The following is a 16,016-nucleotide window of genomic DNA, read 5'->3' on the forward strand; positions in this document are numbered from 1 at the left end:
GAGAGAGAGAGAGAGAGAGAGAGAAAGGAAGGAAGGAAGGAAGAAAGAAAGAAAGAAAGAAAGAAAGAAAGAAAGAAAGATGGATGCTAACACATGTCACCATGCTCGACTCCTTCCTGTGGACGCTGGGGATGAAATAGATGTCAAGCAAAGCAAGCCCTTTACTTACTGGGATATTTGCAGGCTACACAGTCTTGGTTGCAGCTCCTCAATTCTGTTGTATCAGAGAGAGAACAATTATTTACCAAGTATGCAAAACCTGTTAACTTGCAGATTAGAGCCTGTGGTGTCGACCACTCAGCTCCCTGAAACTGTAATTACAGGTAACTGTGAGCTGCCTGATGTGGGTGCTGGGAACCAAAGTTGGGCTATCTGCAAGAGCAGCAGGTGCCTTTAACCACTGAGCTATTTTCCTAGTTCCTTTGTATTACTGTTTCTTTTTATGTTTTGCCTTATCTATCTATCTATCTATCTATCTATCTATCTATCTATCTATCTATCTATCTATTCATTTTATACCTTGATCACAGCCCCTTTCCTCTTCTCCCAGTCCCATCTTATATACCCCTCCGCCTATTTTCCTCTCCCCTTTTCTTTAGAGTTACTACCCTGCCCTGGCACATTGTTGAATTAAGCACATCCTCTCCCAGAGGCCAGACAAAACAGCCCAGCTAGGTGAAGGGTATCCAAAGGCAGACAACAGAGTCAGAGACCACCCCTGCTCCAATTGTTAGGGGACTCACATGAGTACCAAGCCGAACATCTGCTACAAATATGCAGGGGTCCAGCCCATGCATGTTCTTTTGTTGGTGGTTTAGTCTTTGTGAGCCCCATGGGCCCAGGTTAGTTGACTCTGTAGATATTCTTGTGTTGTCCTTGACCCCCCCTCAGCACCCTCAGTCCTTCCCCCCACCCTCCCACAAGATTTCCAGAGCTCTGCCTAATGTGTGGCTGTGGGTCTCTGCATCTGTTTCCATCAGCTGCTGGATGAAGCCTCTCAGAAGACAGCTGTGCCGGGCTTCTGCCTGTAAGAGTACTAGAGTATCATCAATAGTGTCGGGCAGTTCTCTCTCATAGGGTGGGTCTTGTTAGTATCATCAATAGTGTCGGGCAGTTCTCTCTCATAGGGTGGGTCTTGTTAAAGTTCAGGAATTGCCGTACAAATGATGTGAACATTGATCTCAGTTAAGGGAAAATAGTTTATTGAACTCACACCCCAAGACTGATCAATCAGGACCACAAAAAAGTGACTCAGAGAATAAATGTGGTGCCAGTCTGTACACAGGACAGGGTTTTTCTATGAAAAACCAGAAAGTTTAAAGGCAAGCAGTGAGGTGCAGTGAAGTGGCACAACATTTTTTCTGAGTCGGTGGTCCTAGGTGAAGTAAGAGGGGAGGCACAGGTAGTGGGCGGGGGTGGGTGGGTGGGGCGGCGGCGTTCCAGTCTATTGAGACAACAGAGTCTAAGAAATTCAACCATGACTTTTTGACTTATTAATAATGTTCTTCAGTGTTTGTTAAAGTAATAACACCTAAAAAGTGAGTGAACTTAATTTCTCCTTGTAAGGAATATGGAAACTGAATACAAAATGGCTACAGTTACGTTAAAAAGAGCAGGTCTCAACGGGTCTCAAGTTGGGCGGTCACCGGTTGGACATTGTGTGAATCTTTGCTCCATTTTTATTCCTGCACATCTTGTAGGCAGGACAAATTTTGGGTTGAAGGTTTTGTGGGTGGTTCCAGAGGAAGGAGGAGGTCACTTCAGTCTCCATATCCCCAGCTGCTAGAAGTCTCAGCTAGGGTCACTCCTATAGAATTCTGGGAGCCTCTCCCCTCCCAGGTTTCCGGCTCATCCTAGAGATAATCCCCCACAGATTTCTCTTCTCTAACCCAGCCCTCTCCAGCTTCCCTCTCCGCACCTGATTCCCACCCCTCTCCTCCTTGCCACTCCCTTTCCTCCCTAGTTCCCTTCCTCCATCCACCTCCAATATGAGCCCTTCTCACATTCATGTTCCTTCTCTCTGTCTCTTCTGTCTTTGGTAACCCACTAAATCCAGTTAGTGCTGCCTGTTGGAGTGCTGACTGGTCTTGTAGGCTTGCTCTGGTATGTCTTATACAGGGGACTGCAGTGCTCCTGAATGCTATGGCCATGTCATGACCAGAAGACATCTCACAGCATTTTTCTCCGACTTCTGGTTCTTCTGTCATGTTACCCGAGCATTGGGTGGGTGGGTTGGTGGTGACACAGATGTCCCGTTAGGGATGGGCACTCAGAGTGACTTATCCTCAGCACTTTGTTGACGTAGGAGTCTCTCCGTTAACTTTTGCCCACTGCAGAACAAGCTTCTATCTATGTGCATAAACACAAATATTTGGAAGGAAGTTTGACAACATGTTCATTTATTGATACAGTAGAAGTAGGTCCCCTGCTAGAGCCAGTGGCCTTCTGAGCTGTGTACTTATGACCAGGTTTATAGTATCATGCATTGTACAGGTTTCTTTTTTAGATTATTTCATGTGCATTAGTGTTTTGCATGTATGTATGTGTACTATCTTCATGTATCACCTGCGGAAGTTAGGAGAGGGCATTGGATGCCCTGGAACTGGAGTTATAGATGGTTGTAAGCAGCCATGTGGGTGCTGGGAACTTAACCTGGATCCTCTGCAAGAGCAGTAAGCACTCTTTTTTTTTTTGGTTTTTCGAGACAGGGTTTCTCTGTATAGCCCTGGCTGATCCTGGAACTCACTCTGTAGACCAGGCTGGCCTCGAACTCAGAAATCCGCCTGCCTCTGCCTCCCGAGTGCTGGGATTAAAGGCGTGCGCCACCATGCCCGGCTGCAGTAAGCACTCTTAACTGCTGAGGTGTCTCTTCAGCCCTGTTTGCAGTTTTTAGTCATAGTACATGCAGGGGTTGGGGTGAAGTTGGAGATGGGGTGGTAGCATGTTCCCTGAAGGCCTGTATCTCAGCTTTGTGAGGTGAGCCAGCATCAGACCTGCAGAGCCTGCATCCACATGGATCTGCCTACTGGAGCTGATTTGGGGGAACTTTTGGCTGCATCTTCTTAACCCAGCCTGCCCTGGTGTCAAGGATTCATGCCATCGCTAATAGTTCTGTTCTTGGTTTTGCAGCCGGAACCCAAGCCTGGAGACCTGATTGAGATTTTCCGCCCTATGTACAGACACTGGGCCATCTATGTTGGTGATGGATACGTGATCCACTTGGCTCCCCCAAGTAAGAACACCAGGGCATTCACTGTGCTGGGTCCAGGGACTGGGAAAGGATGTGGGGAGCTGTGGGCAACAGGGTGCCCCTGTGCTGTCCATGCTTCTCGATCAACCATTTGTTTCTAAGTTTATGTGAAGGCAGTCTGATGTGTCATGATGCTTTCTGAGCTTTGTTTCTTGGAGCCCAGTGTGTAAGCCCCTCAAGGTGTGTGAGTGTCCAGACCCTGCCCCTAAGGACCTTCAACTTCCAGGCTCCACCCAGAGAACAATCTAATGGCTGGATCCAGCCTCTCTAGATGCAGATGGCCAAGCTCTGCCCCACAGAGTAAAAAGCCTGAGCTCAGAACTAATCCCTACTAATCCCCATCCTGGAAATCATAAAGCCTGCCTTTCCCTCGGTTCCCTGATGCTTCTGGTCTGAGATTTTCCCTCTCAACAAAGCTCTTGTGTGAGGTTTGTTGTGCAGTGTGACTTTGCAGTAGTCCTTGGCTCCCAACTGCCAGGGTATCTTTCCCAGCAGAGGTGGAACACTTGCTGGGGGAACCTTCCCCCACTGGAACAGAGCTGTTCCATTGTCTGTGCTCCCCACTGGGGTCTGAGCTGTACTGGGATCCTATTCCCCATCTCCAGTCAACACACACAGACTCACCTTCCAGCTCACCAATCACTCAGCACCCCAACCACCAGCAACAATTAGGTCTCAACAATTAGGTAAGTCTCCTCTTTGGCCACTGCAAATGTTTTTCTGAGTCCAAGGAAGTGATCAGCACCTCCTTGGTACTCTTGGAGGTGAAGGTACCCCAGAAACAGAGGTCTTCAAGGCTATGGCTGGCCCTCTTCTCCTGACCCCATTCCTCCATCCTTGGACATTTTCAGCCGCAGTCCACCCTAATCAAATCTCCCTGGCACTTACTTTGAGCCCATTAGCAGCTCTTAGTCCTTCCAGAGCTCATTCCTCAACTACAGGACTCGCTTCTACCTCCTCCTACCTGGCCTAACCTAGTCCCAGTTCTCCCTTTACAGGAGGTTGGTTGCTGGGGTGGATGGCATGATCAGGGTATGTGTCCCTTTCTTACTAAGTGATCTCTCTCAGATAGAAGAGATGTTGGGGTCTCATGTCACAAATTCCTCTGCTTTCATGAAAAAGTTCCATTGTATCACCTAGTCTTAGTCTCACCTTCCACGACAGTTCTACAGTTCCCACCAGCAACCTTCTCTGTGAGGAGTGCAGAGGAGTCTGAGTCCAAGCTAGGGCACTTGCAGATGACATCTACCAAACTAATAAATGTCTGCTCTTGAATCTCCTGTTTCTTCTCTCTTCTCTTGCATCATTCTCTCTCCCTGGAAGTTCTACCCTCCACTTCCTGCCCAGTGATTGGCTGTCAGATCTTTGTGACAACCAATCAGCAGTGAGATAATCTCTAATACAATTCTAGATTGCCTCTAAGCATAGAGGACTGCCTGACCTTCAAGTGTCTGAGCAAGTGTGGAAGGACAAATATTTAGAAAATATAAGGCTGATGATGAGACATAGAAAGGCAAGGCTATAACACTTGCATTGGGGAGATCTTCCCCTTGCCAGAGGGGAAGCCTTCTCCCTCAGAATTATACACAATATTTATATTCTCTCTCTCTCTCTCTCCTTCTTCCCTCTCCCTCTCTCTTTTTTAGTTAACCAGGGTCCTCTGTGTGACCCTGGGTTTGGAACTATTTGATGGAACCTGGTGGGCTCGTCAGTAGGTACACAACAGAAGACAATGACTGTCTTGCCCCTAGAATTCATCCGTAGACAATAATTCAGGAGGAAGGGGTAGAGACTTGTGAGTCCCTCCCCAATCCAAGAGTGAATGTTGATAGCCCAAGTCTTATGTCTTATACATAGCTGTTTTCAATTTTCTTATTTTTAAGACAGGGTCTCATGGCTGGGTGGGTGTAGTGGTGCACTCCTCTTATACCAGTACTCAGGAGCGGAGGCAGAGACAGGCAGATCTCTGTGCTGTGAGTTCAAGCCTTAGTCTACCTAGAGTGTCCTAGGACAGGCAGGGCTACATAGATCTTGTCTCAAAACAAAACAGAACAAAAGACTAGGTCTCACTGTATCATTCTAGATGGTCTAGAACTCCTTATGTTAATCCCACTGAATGAGAGTAAAGACCACTACCCAAAATATTTTGGTCAAATAAAGCAAGCTTTATTTTCTGTCAGATAGGGCTATCTCCATAAAGTGGGGAGAAAGTATCAAAATATCATGGAGCACATGAGAAGGTGGGGTTTATTAGCCACAAACTGCAATGCTGGGCAGGTTTCAAGGGTTGGGAGATTCTGAGGCATTTTGGTTACATAGGAACTTGGTTGACCATTTCAACATTATGTGGCAGAACATCCTATAATATCATGGTAGAGGGTAGAGTAGAGGGTGTGGAACATGTTCAACTCCAGAAAATGAGTCAAAACCTGATCAAATCCAGGTTTTGCAGAACACAGAAATGAACTTAATTTTGACCTTGTAACAAGATGGCTTTTAATCTTATAATGGAGTCAGGCTGGTCCATCACTTATGTATATACCAGGGTGGCCTTGAACTCACAAAGACTTGTCTGCCTGTCTCATGAATTCTGGGGTCAAGGGACTAAACCACTATGCTGGGTTCAAACATTTTATGTTCTCGAAGAGTTCAGCCTATTCTAAAACTTCAAGGAAGAGGGGTCACATAGCCTCTGCTCTTTTCCTTCTGGCTATTGTTTGTTGCTGTGTCAATGTTATATTTAAAGGCTGGTCCTGTCCTGGTTCCTGGGGTGCTGTTGCTGCTCCTGGCTGGGGACCAACCTGGTAATGCTCCCTGGGTTCCTGGGTCCTCTTGGGTCCATAGCTCCTTCCTAGCCATCATACCCAGTCCATGTTCATTCCCCGTGGTATGGGTGGTTGGGTTAGGATGCCCTGGCTCTATGCTTTGTCAGCTGATGCTCACTGCCCTATCCTAGTTCTACAGAACCCAAATTCTTCCTCTTCTAGTCACTTCACTCTTGCCTCTTCTTTGTGTGGATCTTGGCCAGGGCTGCCACTACATCCCCTGGGTCTCTTTAGCATCATCTCTAGGGGAGCAGCCTCTTTTTTTTTTTTCTTTCCTGGAAGGAAGACCAGCCTCTCTCCTGAGGTCATCAGCCTGGTGAGGTCAAGGAATTATCCAGATGGAATCAATAGTTAGACACTCTTTCCCCAGAAAGATGAGGGAGCTCTGTGCACATGTTTGCAGAGTTAAGAAGTAGTTACAATACAGAGGACTAGCTTCTTCAGGTTAAAGAAACATTCCAATAGCCAGGGGTAGTGGTGCATGCCCATCATCCCAGTAGCCAGGGGTGGTGGTGTGTCCCTGTCACCCAGTAGTTAGGGGGTGGTGGTGTATCCCTGTCACCCAGTAGCCAGGGGTGGTGGTGTGTCCTTGTCACCCAGTAGCCAGGGGTGGTGGTGTGTCCCTGTCACCCAGTAGCCAGGGGTGGTGGTGTGTCCCTGTCACCCAGTAGTTAGGGGGTGGTGGTGTATCCCTGTCACCCAGTAGCCAGAGATGGGGGTGCATGCTTGACATCCCAGGAGCCAGGGGTGGTGGTGGGTGCCCATCATCCCAGCATATGGACTGCAGAGGCAGGAAACTGTTGAGAGTTTGACATCAGGCTAGACTACATAGTAATTTCCAGATGAGATCATCCTGGATTACAGACTGAGGCCCTGTCTCATCCCTCAACTGACCACCACCCTCGCCACCACGGCTACTACTGAAACATCACAGTCAATCATGGCACTTTACTAGTCTTCATCTTGATAAGGACTCAAGGACCACAGGAACCTTTCCCAAAGCCACACTGTGTGCGTCTCACCTGTTTCTATCTTGTTCATCCCTTGTGGATGGTGCTAAGCCTGGATGCCCAGCTGTGGGCTAGCATCGAACCTCTGTGGCCCTTCCCAGGATCAACTCCTCTGTTCTTTGTGGCTCCACAGGTGAAATCGCAGGAGCTGGGGCAGCCAGCATCATGTCTGCTTTGACTGACAAGGCCATAGTGAAGAAAGAACTGCTGTGCCACGTGGCCGGGAAGGACAAGTACCAGGTCAATAACAAACATGACGAGGAATACACCCCACTGCCTCTGAACAAGATCATCCAGCGGGCTGAGAGACTGGTGGGGCAGGAGGTGCTCTATAGGCTGACCAGCGAGAACTGTGAGCACTTTGTGAATGAACTACGCTATGGAGTTCCTCGGAGTGATCAGGTGTGTCACAGTCCCTGTACCTGACCTTAGGTGTCAGATCATTTTCCCAACTGCCAGTGGCTGGACCTGAGTGTGGCTGGAGACAGAATTACAAACAAGATGATGATAGCCTAATATATGTTTCCTGTCTCTAAGAGTGACACAGTCAGAGGTGGGTGGGGGTGAGGGTGGGGGGAGACAGGAAGGTGAGACAGCACGTCAGACTCCCTTCTTTTTCAGTGCTAGGGATTGAACCCAGGACAGGTCATGATCATTCCATCCCTGTGATGATGCTCCAGACCCTTGGAGGAAAGCTCTGTGAGCCCCACTTTGCAGATGAGGAATCACAAGCTTCTAGAACTCAAGCCTTCTGGCTATGGCCATTCATTTCAGCCAACTCATCCTTTTGGGCCTTCAGACCTGTGCCATGTTTTTTCTGGAAGTCAGATGTAGCTGTGTTGGTGAGAGGCAGAGAAGTGGTTTGATGTGCAGGTTCATCTAGCCAACCTCCCTTAGCAGGCTACAGATAGCACTGTCCTCAGCCTAGAGGTGGTCCTGCCGTTTTCCCACTTTCTTTTCTGAGACAGGGTCTCTGGCTAGCTCAGGCTGGTCTTCTTGCTTTAGTTTGCTCAGTGCCGGGAACCCAGGCAAGTGCTACCACATTCAGTGTTGCATGGGTGAGAGGTTAAGATGTGTGGTTATTCACATCTGTGTTTTGAAATCCTTTCTCTTTCTCCTTGACTAATGTGGTGATGGACAACAGGGACTCCCTTCTTTTTCATTGCTAGGGATTAAACCCAGGGTCTTGCCTATCATAGCTCTACCACTGAGCTAACCACTCTGCTTCCAGCCCTTTGGGCCCTGTCTTTACCAACTACGTGATCTTTGAAGATGTATTTAGTCAGGCCCCCCCTCCACTTGGTATAGTAACTATGAGAACTGATTTTGGAGGATTTCATATGAACTAGAGAGGAGTATTCTTATTTATTTATTTATTTATTTATTTATTTATTTATTTATTTATTTATACATCTCGTTCACTGCCCTCCTTACCCCCCCCCCCCCCCCACAGAGTCCCTTCCCCACACCCCTCCCCCTCTTTTCGGAGAGGGTAGGACCCTCTCTGGATATCCCTTCACCCTGGCGCACCAAGTCTCTGCAGGGTTGGGCACTTGAGAGGAGGACCCTTAGGAGCCTCACAGGGCTGACTCGGAGCATGAAGCAGCTGATGGATTACAGCAGCAGAGACAGTCTTCCAAAGCTCGCTCTTCTTCCTTGGTTCACCCAGGCAGAGGCTGCTGGCCTCTCTGGGCCACTGTGACTTAGATGGGGAGACATTTGCTGACCGGGACAGTCTCACCTTCCTCTGACACTGCTTGCACTGACTGCTGCTTGGTGGCTTGGTCACTCTTCCCTACAGTGAGACATTAGGTATTTTCTAGTGGGCAGCATCTGGTTTCTGTCCTCCATTAGTTGAATACTGCTCATCGGCTATGACAAGGATATATCCTTGTCAAGGGCAATGGACATAGAGGAGCAGCAAGCACGTTTCTAACTAAGCAGGCGAGGAAGGCAGTGTTGCTAGTGTTTGCTGAGCGATCCTGAGGGTGTGAGCCACAGTCTAGCTTTAGTGACATAGAACAGCCACTCTGAGGAAGGAAGCAGACAGGGATCTGAGACGAATGTCATTAGTTCCTGGTTCCTGGGTGACTGCAGTAACGGTGGTGGCATACTTTTAATCCTAGTACTCCAGAGACAGAGGCAGAGTTCAAGCTGGTCTACAGGGAGAGTTCTAGGATAGCCAGGGCTTCACAGAGAAACCTTGTCTTGAAAAAAACAAACAAAACAAAACAAACAAAAGGTAGAAAATGAGTACTCAGAAAGTCTGTCTATTTGCACAAGTCTCAAGGCTCTGGACTCAATGACCAGCAACCCTACAATAGTTACATTAGCTGCTTTTCTTACCACTGTGATCAAACACCCAGCAAGCAAGTTAAGAAGGGAAGTTTGTTTTGGCTGACGACTGGCGGCAACCATTCCTCACAGTGGGAGGTGTGGTGGTGGGAGGTACTTGCCGGGTAGTGCAGGTCAGGAAGTGGAGGAAGGGCAATGCTGGTGCACAGCCTCTTTTCTCCAGGACTCAGCTAATGCAGTGGTGCTGTTCACATCCAGGGCAGTCTCCTCATGTTGATCGTCCCTGGACAGCCCTCACAGCCACACCCAGAGGTGTGCCTCATGAGTGCTTTAGGCATTTCTTCATCTGAAATCAATCATAATAAGAGTTCACTAAGAAATGTTGCCTTTAAAAAGATCTTTTATGTGTGATATATTATCTATATATAGCAAGAATGCAACAATAAACAGTATTATAATTCCTGCTATGTGGCCATCTGTTAGTGGCCTCTGAGCTCCTTAATCACTAGAGGGAATTTAGTTAGGCATGTTTACAGGGATAGAAATTACAGGAACAAAGAGATTTTTGGCAAAAAATAAGGCTCAAACATTTGGCAGGCAACAGTAAAAACAAAAACAAAAAAACAAAAAACAAAAAAACTCACAGGCTATGTAAATAACAATAACTTTGGTCTGTGAAAGCATTCAGAAACAGGACCTGCAGTGTGATGTTGGTCTACTGTGATGCCCTTCCCTTCAGGCAGTTTTGAACAAGTGTTAATTTTCCCTGATAAGAGTAGAGACTTCTAACCAGCAGGCAGAACTCAGTCTACCTAAATAAAACTTCAATTTATTTGCATAGAACCTGTCACCAAGCTATCATAACATGTTCTTAAGTACATATAAAAAGATGTATGTGTGCATGTATGTATGTATGTATGTATGTATGTATGTATGTATGCATGTATGGTCTGACTGTACCATTTTCTTAGTACCACCAGGACTAACTAGACACTATATTCATGTCCTAACCACTCTCTTTGTGTACTAAGTGTGACCACAAACAGTGGGGTTATTGTTGTGTGCCTCCACAAAGTATCTTTTGTTTAAACCAGCGGTATCAGCATTTGTTTGCACATTGTGGCTTTCAGGAAAGAATGAGGGCCACGTTGTTCCTCCTCCATTATCTGCATTTTACCCCTCCCCATATAGAAGTCAGCAAGGAAAACACTGGATAGAAAAGGTGTGTGTGTGTGTGTGTGTGTGTGTGTGTGTGTGTGTTCCTGTGTGTCTGAGTGTATGTAGAGGCAAAATGTCAACTTCCACTGTCATTCTGCAGGTACTGTCCCCATTTTTTGAAATGAATCAAACAAACAAAACCATTTCTTGATGACTTGGAATTTGTCAACTAGGCTGAGCTGACTGACGAGCAGTCCCAGGTTTTTCTCATCTCCCTGCACTTGGGTTACAAATGCATGCCCCCATACTTGGCTTTTTACAGGTTCGGGGGATGGAACTCAGGTTTTTGTTTTACAAGTCAAGCACTAACTCACTGTTCCATCTCCCCAGGTAACCAACCCCATAACACCATGGCTTGAGGCCAGCCAGCAGTCAGACCTCTCTGGTTGATAGTACCATTCACACTTCCATCCAAACTAGGTTAACAGTGAGGGAAGGCAGGGGATATAGAAGATAGGCACTAGGTAAGGAGCCAATGAATAGGGTGAGGGCAAGGGGTTCATTAATGTTGTGAGATGACCCCAGTGGGCTGTTTTCAGTACCCAGAGTCTGTTTCTACTTGGCATGGTCAGGTACCCCAGAAAAGTCTTCCAGGCTTGAGTGGAGGGTGACATTCTGGGAGCAGCAGAGGGGTCTTGGAGGTTCACATTTAGCATGCTCATAGTCACTCAGTGCCCTGTTGGGGTTACGATATAATCTGGAATGCATGTCTAGACTTGCAGATCCCTAGAGCTTCTGTTTTATCCTGTCCAGAGAACAGTCACGCCTGCCTCTGCTGGGGTGAGGGAGGAGGTCCAGGAAACTGGAGGAAGTGTTCTCTCTTCCTTTTCACTCCCAGAGGAAACTGGGTGTGTCCATCTGACCCTTTTAGGAGTTTCTTTCTTTAACACAGGCTACTTCTCAGCTTCTTTGTCCTCAGCCATAAGAGCTAAACTCACAACAAAAACGAAATGCCTCTAATTAAAAAGAAAGATCTCTGTGGTGCCGGGTAGTGAACTGTCTTCTCCATGGTAGGCCGTTGCTCAACCATAGCTGTCTCCCAGCCCAAACAAATGCTGTCTTTTATTTCAGTTAGGTTTTAGGAGGGAGTGGAATTTGACAAATGTTTAGCTTTTCCCTACACCCCCTCTTTTGCAATGCTTTTTGTCCTACTCCATAGCAGCTCAAGTCAGATAGTCTCACATCTGCATTATGTAACTACCGTTACTAGTGGAATTTACTTAAGAATAGACAGATGGAAACAGGTGCAGAGACTCACAGCTAGACTTTAGGCAGAACCTGGGGAATCTTGTGGAGGAGGGGAGGAAGGATTGTGGGAGCCAGAGGGGTCAAGGACACCACATGAAAACTCACAGAATTAACTAACCTGGGTCCATAGGGGAACACAGAGACTGAACCACAACCAGGGAGCCTGCCTGCGACTGACCAGGGCCCTCTGCACATGTTACAGTTGTATAGCTTGGTCTTCATATGGGGCTCCGAACAGTGGGAGCAGGAGCTGCCTCATTTAGCCTCGATAGGAGAGGATGTGCCTAGTCTTAACTGCAACTTGATATGCTAGGGCTGGTTGATATCTAGAGAAGTGGGGAAGGATGGGGAGAAGATCTAGGAGGAGGGGAGAGAGGGGAATGGGGGTTGGGAGGTAAAATAAATAAATAAATAAATAAATAAATAAATAAAATAAGAAAGAATAGAGAGGTTCAGTGGCTCACATTCTCGGAATCCCAATGCATTGTGGGTAAAGGCAGGACCAGGAGTTTAAGGCCATCTTTGGTGCTGGTTAGTTTTATATCAACTTGACACAAGTTAGAGTAATTTTGGAATGAGAGAACCTCAACTGAGAAAATGTCCCCACCAGATTGGCCTGTGAGCAAGCCTATGGTGCGTTTTCTTGATTGATAATTGGTACGGGAAGGCCCGTTTCACTGTAGGCATTAACATTCCTGGGCTGGTGGCCCCAGGTGTTAAGAAAGCAGGAGGAGCAAGCCATGAGAAGCAAGCCTGCAAGTGTAAGCAATGTTCCTCCATGGCCTCCGCACAGGCTTCTGCCCTGCTTTCCCTCAGTGATGGAGCATTACCTGCAAGTGTAAGATAGAACAAACCCTTTCTTCTACAAGTTGCTTTTGGTCACGGTGTTTTATCACAGCAATAGAAACTGTAACTAAGACCAAGTGTGAGACCAGCCTGGGCTACATGCAACCTTTTCTTTAAAAAAATAAAAATAAAAAGAGACCTGTGGAATAGAGGCAACTATGTCTTGACTCTGGTCTCTTGGTGAACACTGGAGTCCATACAAAGAGAGAGATGGGTGTGGTGTCATGCCTGGCACTCAGGAGGCCAAGGCAGGAGGTCTTGAGTTCAGGGTGCTACAGAGCAAGATCCTGACTCCAAAAGAGAAAAACAAGCATACAGCAAAACAAACAAACAAACAAACAAACACAAACCCCAGCCCTTTAAAGGGCTGAGCACCTCCAAGCCTGGCAGGCCGGACACTGGACACATGGCATGAGGTGAGGTCCTTGCTCTCATGGAGGTCAGATTTTTTTTTTTTTTTTTTTTTTTGAGTTCTCAATTGCAATCCCTTCCTGACCTTGCACTTGCCCACTGGCTGTCCATCTTCCCATTCTGCTGTCATCCCTCTCTTCTTTCCATAGATGCCTTACAAAGATTTGTATGCTTTAAATAGTCCAGAGCCGCATTCAGGTTACTATTTTGAGTCTGTGTCAATTCCAGGCCAGCTGGTTCCGTCCATTCATTTCCTTGCCCAGCCCTCTCCTTCCCACTGCTCCTGCCAGTATTTGTTGACTCTTCAGTTTGGCCACTGGAAGCGAAGAGGGCATGTGAAGTGACATGAGCAGAGTGACCCTGGTCAATGAAAAGCCTGTTCCTACACTCGTTACACAGAGCTTGACTCACCCTCTTCTCTGTTGCAGGTCAGAGATGCGGTCAAGGTGGTAGGCATCGCTGGAGTGGGCTTGGCGGCCTTGGGCCTCATTGGAGTCATGCTCTCCAGAAACAAGAAACAGAAGCAATGAGCTGAATGACTGCCCAGTTTTGGGGCTCTTCTTTTGCTAGAGGGTTTGGAGTTTGATTTATAGATTCTATTGCTTTATAATTAGGTTTATTTTCACAACATACAATAAACCACAAGAAAGGAATTTTTGTGAGGATACTGCAGTAGCTACCTGGTGTGAAATCTCTGGAGGGAAGCTCGGGGCTCTGTTCTGGGTAACACTCTTTCCTGGCTGGTCTTTCTGTTTGCTGTGATACCCTTTGTATTGCAGAAAACAGAGTCCAGCACTGTTATCTCAAGTGAAGCGCATTACTGCGTGTCAGATACTATGGTATTGCCAAAGGAGACAGCCTGGGTACACAGAAATGGAAACATCAGATAACCAGGGATCTTGGCCTAGAACTTGATTCAATGTGGCACTTTGAGACTCAGGCACTGGAGTTTATGGATATTCAGTGGTGTGAGAAGGACAAATCCTGGAGTGTTGGGGCTTTAGCTCAGTGATAGAATGCTTTCCTGGAGTGCATGCAGTTTTAGGTTCAACCCCTAGTGTCATCCGTTTCCACAGAGAAATCCAGGATATACTTGGGTGGTCTTCCTAAAGCCTTCCGATTTCCTTCTGCATTACAGGTCTGTTCTAGTTAGGTTTCTATGGCTATGATAGAGACTTGAAACCCTTTGGGGGAGAAAATGGTTTATCGGCTTACATATCCCTGGTCACAGTCCATTGAGAGAAGCTCAAAGGAATTCAAGGCAGGAACTGAAGCAGAAACCATGACGGGTGCTGCTTATTGGCTTGCTCGCCATGACATACATCTTGTCTGTTGGAGCCCTGGTCAGGATTGAAACGTTGCTCTGTAAAAGCTTTCTCCCGACTTATGCGCATCTTGCACAGAATACACATGTGCTCGCTGAGTTCCAGCACTGAGAGAATAGTTTTCTTTGGCTCAGGTTCCTTAGGGTTTCACGTCAGCGCTCAAGGTCCCCAAACCCAAAGGACCGACCCAAGTTCAAAGGGCAGGTGTCCCGATGCTCACCCTCCCCAGTGTGGCACAAGGTGAAGGGGACACACAATATTCATAATATTTAGATAATATTAATTTATTACCTAAACTAATAGTGAGTGGGGCAAGAGAAAGAAGGAGAAAAAAACAAATACAAGAGAACTAAATGAAACTTCACTGTCAAATGAGGAAAAGCAATCTGGGCCGGGGAAAGGGCTCAGAAAGTGGGGGTGTTTGCTGCCAATTCTGTGGACCCGAGTTTAGTCCATGGGATGCACACAGTGGAAGGAGCAAGCCAACTCCCAAAAGTTGTCCCTTGACCTCCACTATGTACCATAGCATTGGTGCACATATGTCTGCATGCAATCCCAGCACTCGGGAGGCAGAGGCAGGCGGACTTCTGAGTTTGTGGCCAGCCTGGTCTACAAAGTGAGTTCCAGGACAGCCAAGGCTACACAAGAGAAACCCTGTCTTGAAAAACCAACCAACCAACCAACCAACCAACCAACCAACCAACCAAACAAACAAACAACCAAACAACCAAACAAACAAAAAACTGGAAGAAAATACAGAGTTTAAGGAAAAAATAATTTACTGCACAGAGAATTGTGTGTAGTATATAATTGAACAAAATGATTATTACACAAAGATAATAAAACAATCTTGATTAAAGTTTCAACTCAATTAAAGTATATACTAATTCTAAATTCATTTGCAATTAATAGTCTCAAAGTAGATCATGAATTCTTGGCCAGTAAATTGACAATTTACCATTGTAGTCAGAGATCAAAATGTTATGGGGTCTGCTTAAATCCAACGCGACTCAAACACCAGGTCAATGCAAATGACAAAAATGTGTTGTGATCAAGCTGCTACTGATTGATCAGGGCTGCAGAACAGACTTGGGAGCTGAACTGTGACCTGAAGCCAGAGTGCTACAGCTCACCAACATCTGGGCCAAGTTACAGTTACATTTTTTCACCAATCAGGATTTAGGGTCAGGGGATTTCCTTAGGAACTTGTCTTTGTGGCACACTTATCCTGTTCCCATTGGTTGGGTTATTCAACTATGGCAGGACCATTAACCTAACATTCATGTCTGAACTTGTCAACCAGGATGTCAGTTACCTATGTATATCTCTCTCTGCCAAACAGGATGACAGGTACCCAAGGAGGTCTTGGGAACTTAAATTTTATTTGACTCCTATTCAAAATGAAAGTTTTACTTAAAATGGCTTCATTTTGGTTCCTTCTTAGAAAAATAAATATTTTTTGAGGCTGGAAAGATGGCTTAGTGGTTATGAGCACTGGCTGCTTTTCCAGGGAGCCTGAGTTTTGTTTCCTGACACATGTGGTTCTTCACAACCATCTGTAACTTCAGCTCCAGAGGATCCAGCATCC

General features: G+C 46.6%; 1 protein-coding gene across 1 annotated transcript in view; it reads left to right on the forward strand.

Moving 5' to 3' along the window:
- Positions 1–13,768, forward strand: part of LOC110285658 (HRAS-like suppressor 3) — a 28,412-nt gene extending 14,644 nt beyond the window's left edge. Inside the window, exons 3-5 of the mRNA XM_021151982.2 lie at positions 3,130–3,232; positions 7,219–7,487; positions 13,532–13,768. Coding sequence (XP_021007641.1) covers positions 3,130–3,232; positions 7,219–7,487; positions 13,532–13,633 — 474 coding nt within the window. The 3' untranslated portion in view covers positions 13,634–13,768. The remainder of the gene's footprint in view (positions 1–3,129; positions 3,233–7,218; positions 7,488–13,531) is intronic.
- Positions 13,769–16,016: the final 2,248 nt, after the last annotated feature.

Source organism: Mus caroli, chromosome 19 (genome assembly GCF_900094665.2).
Source record: "Mus caroli chromosome 19, CAROLI_EIJ_v1.1, whole genome shotgun sequence".
Classification (NCBI taxonomy): Eukaryota; Metazoa; Chordata; class Mammalia; order Rodentia; family Muridae; genus Mus; species Mus caroli.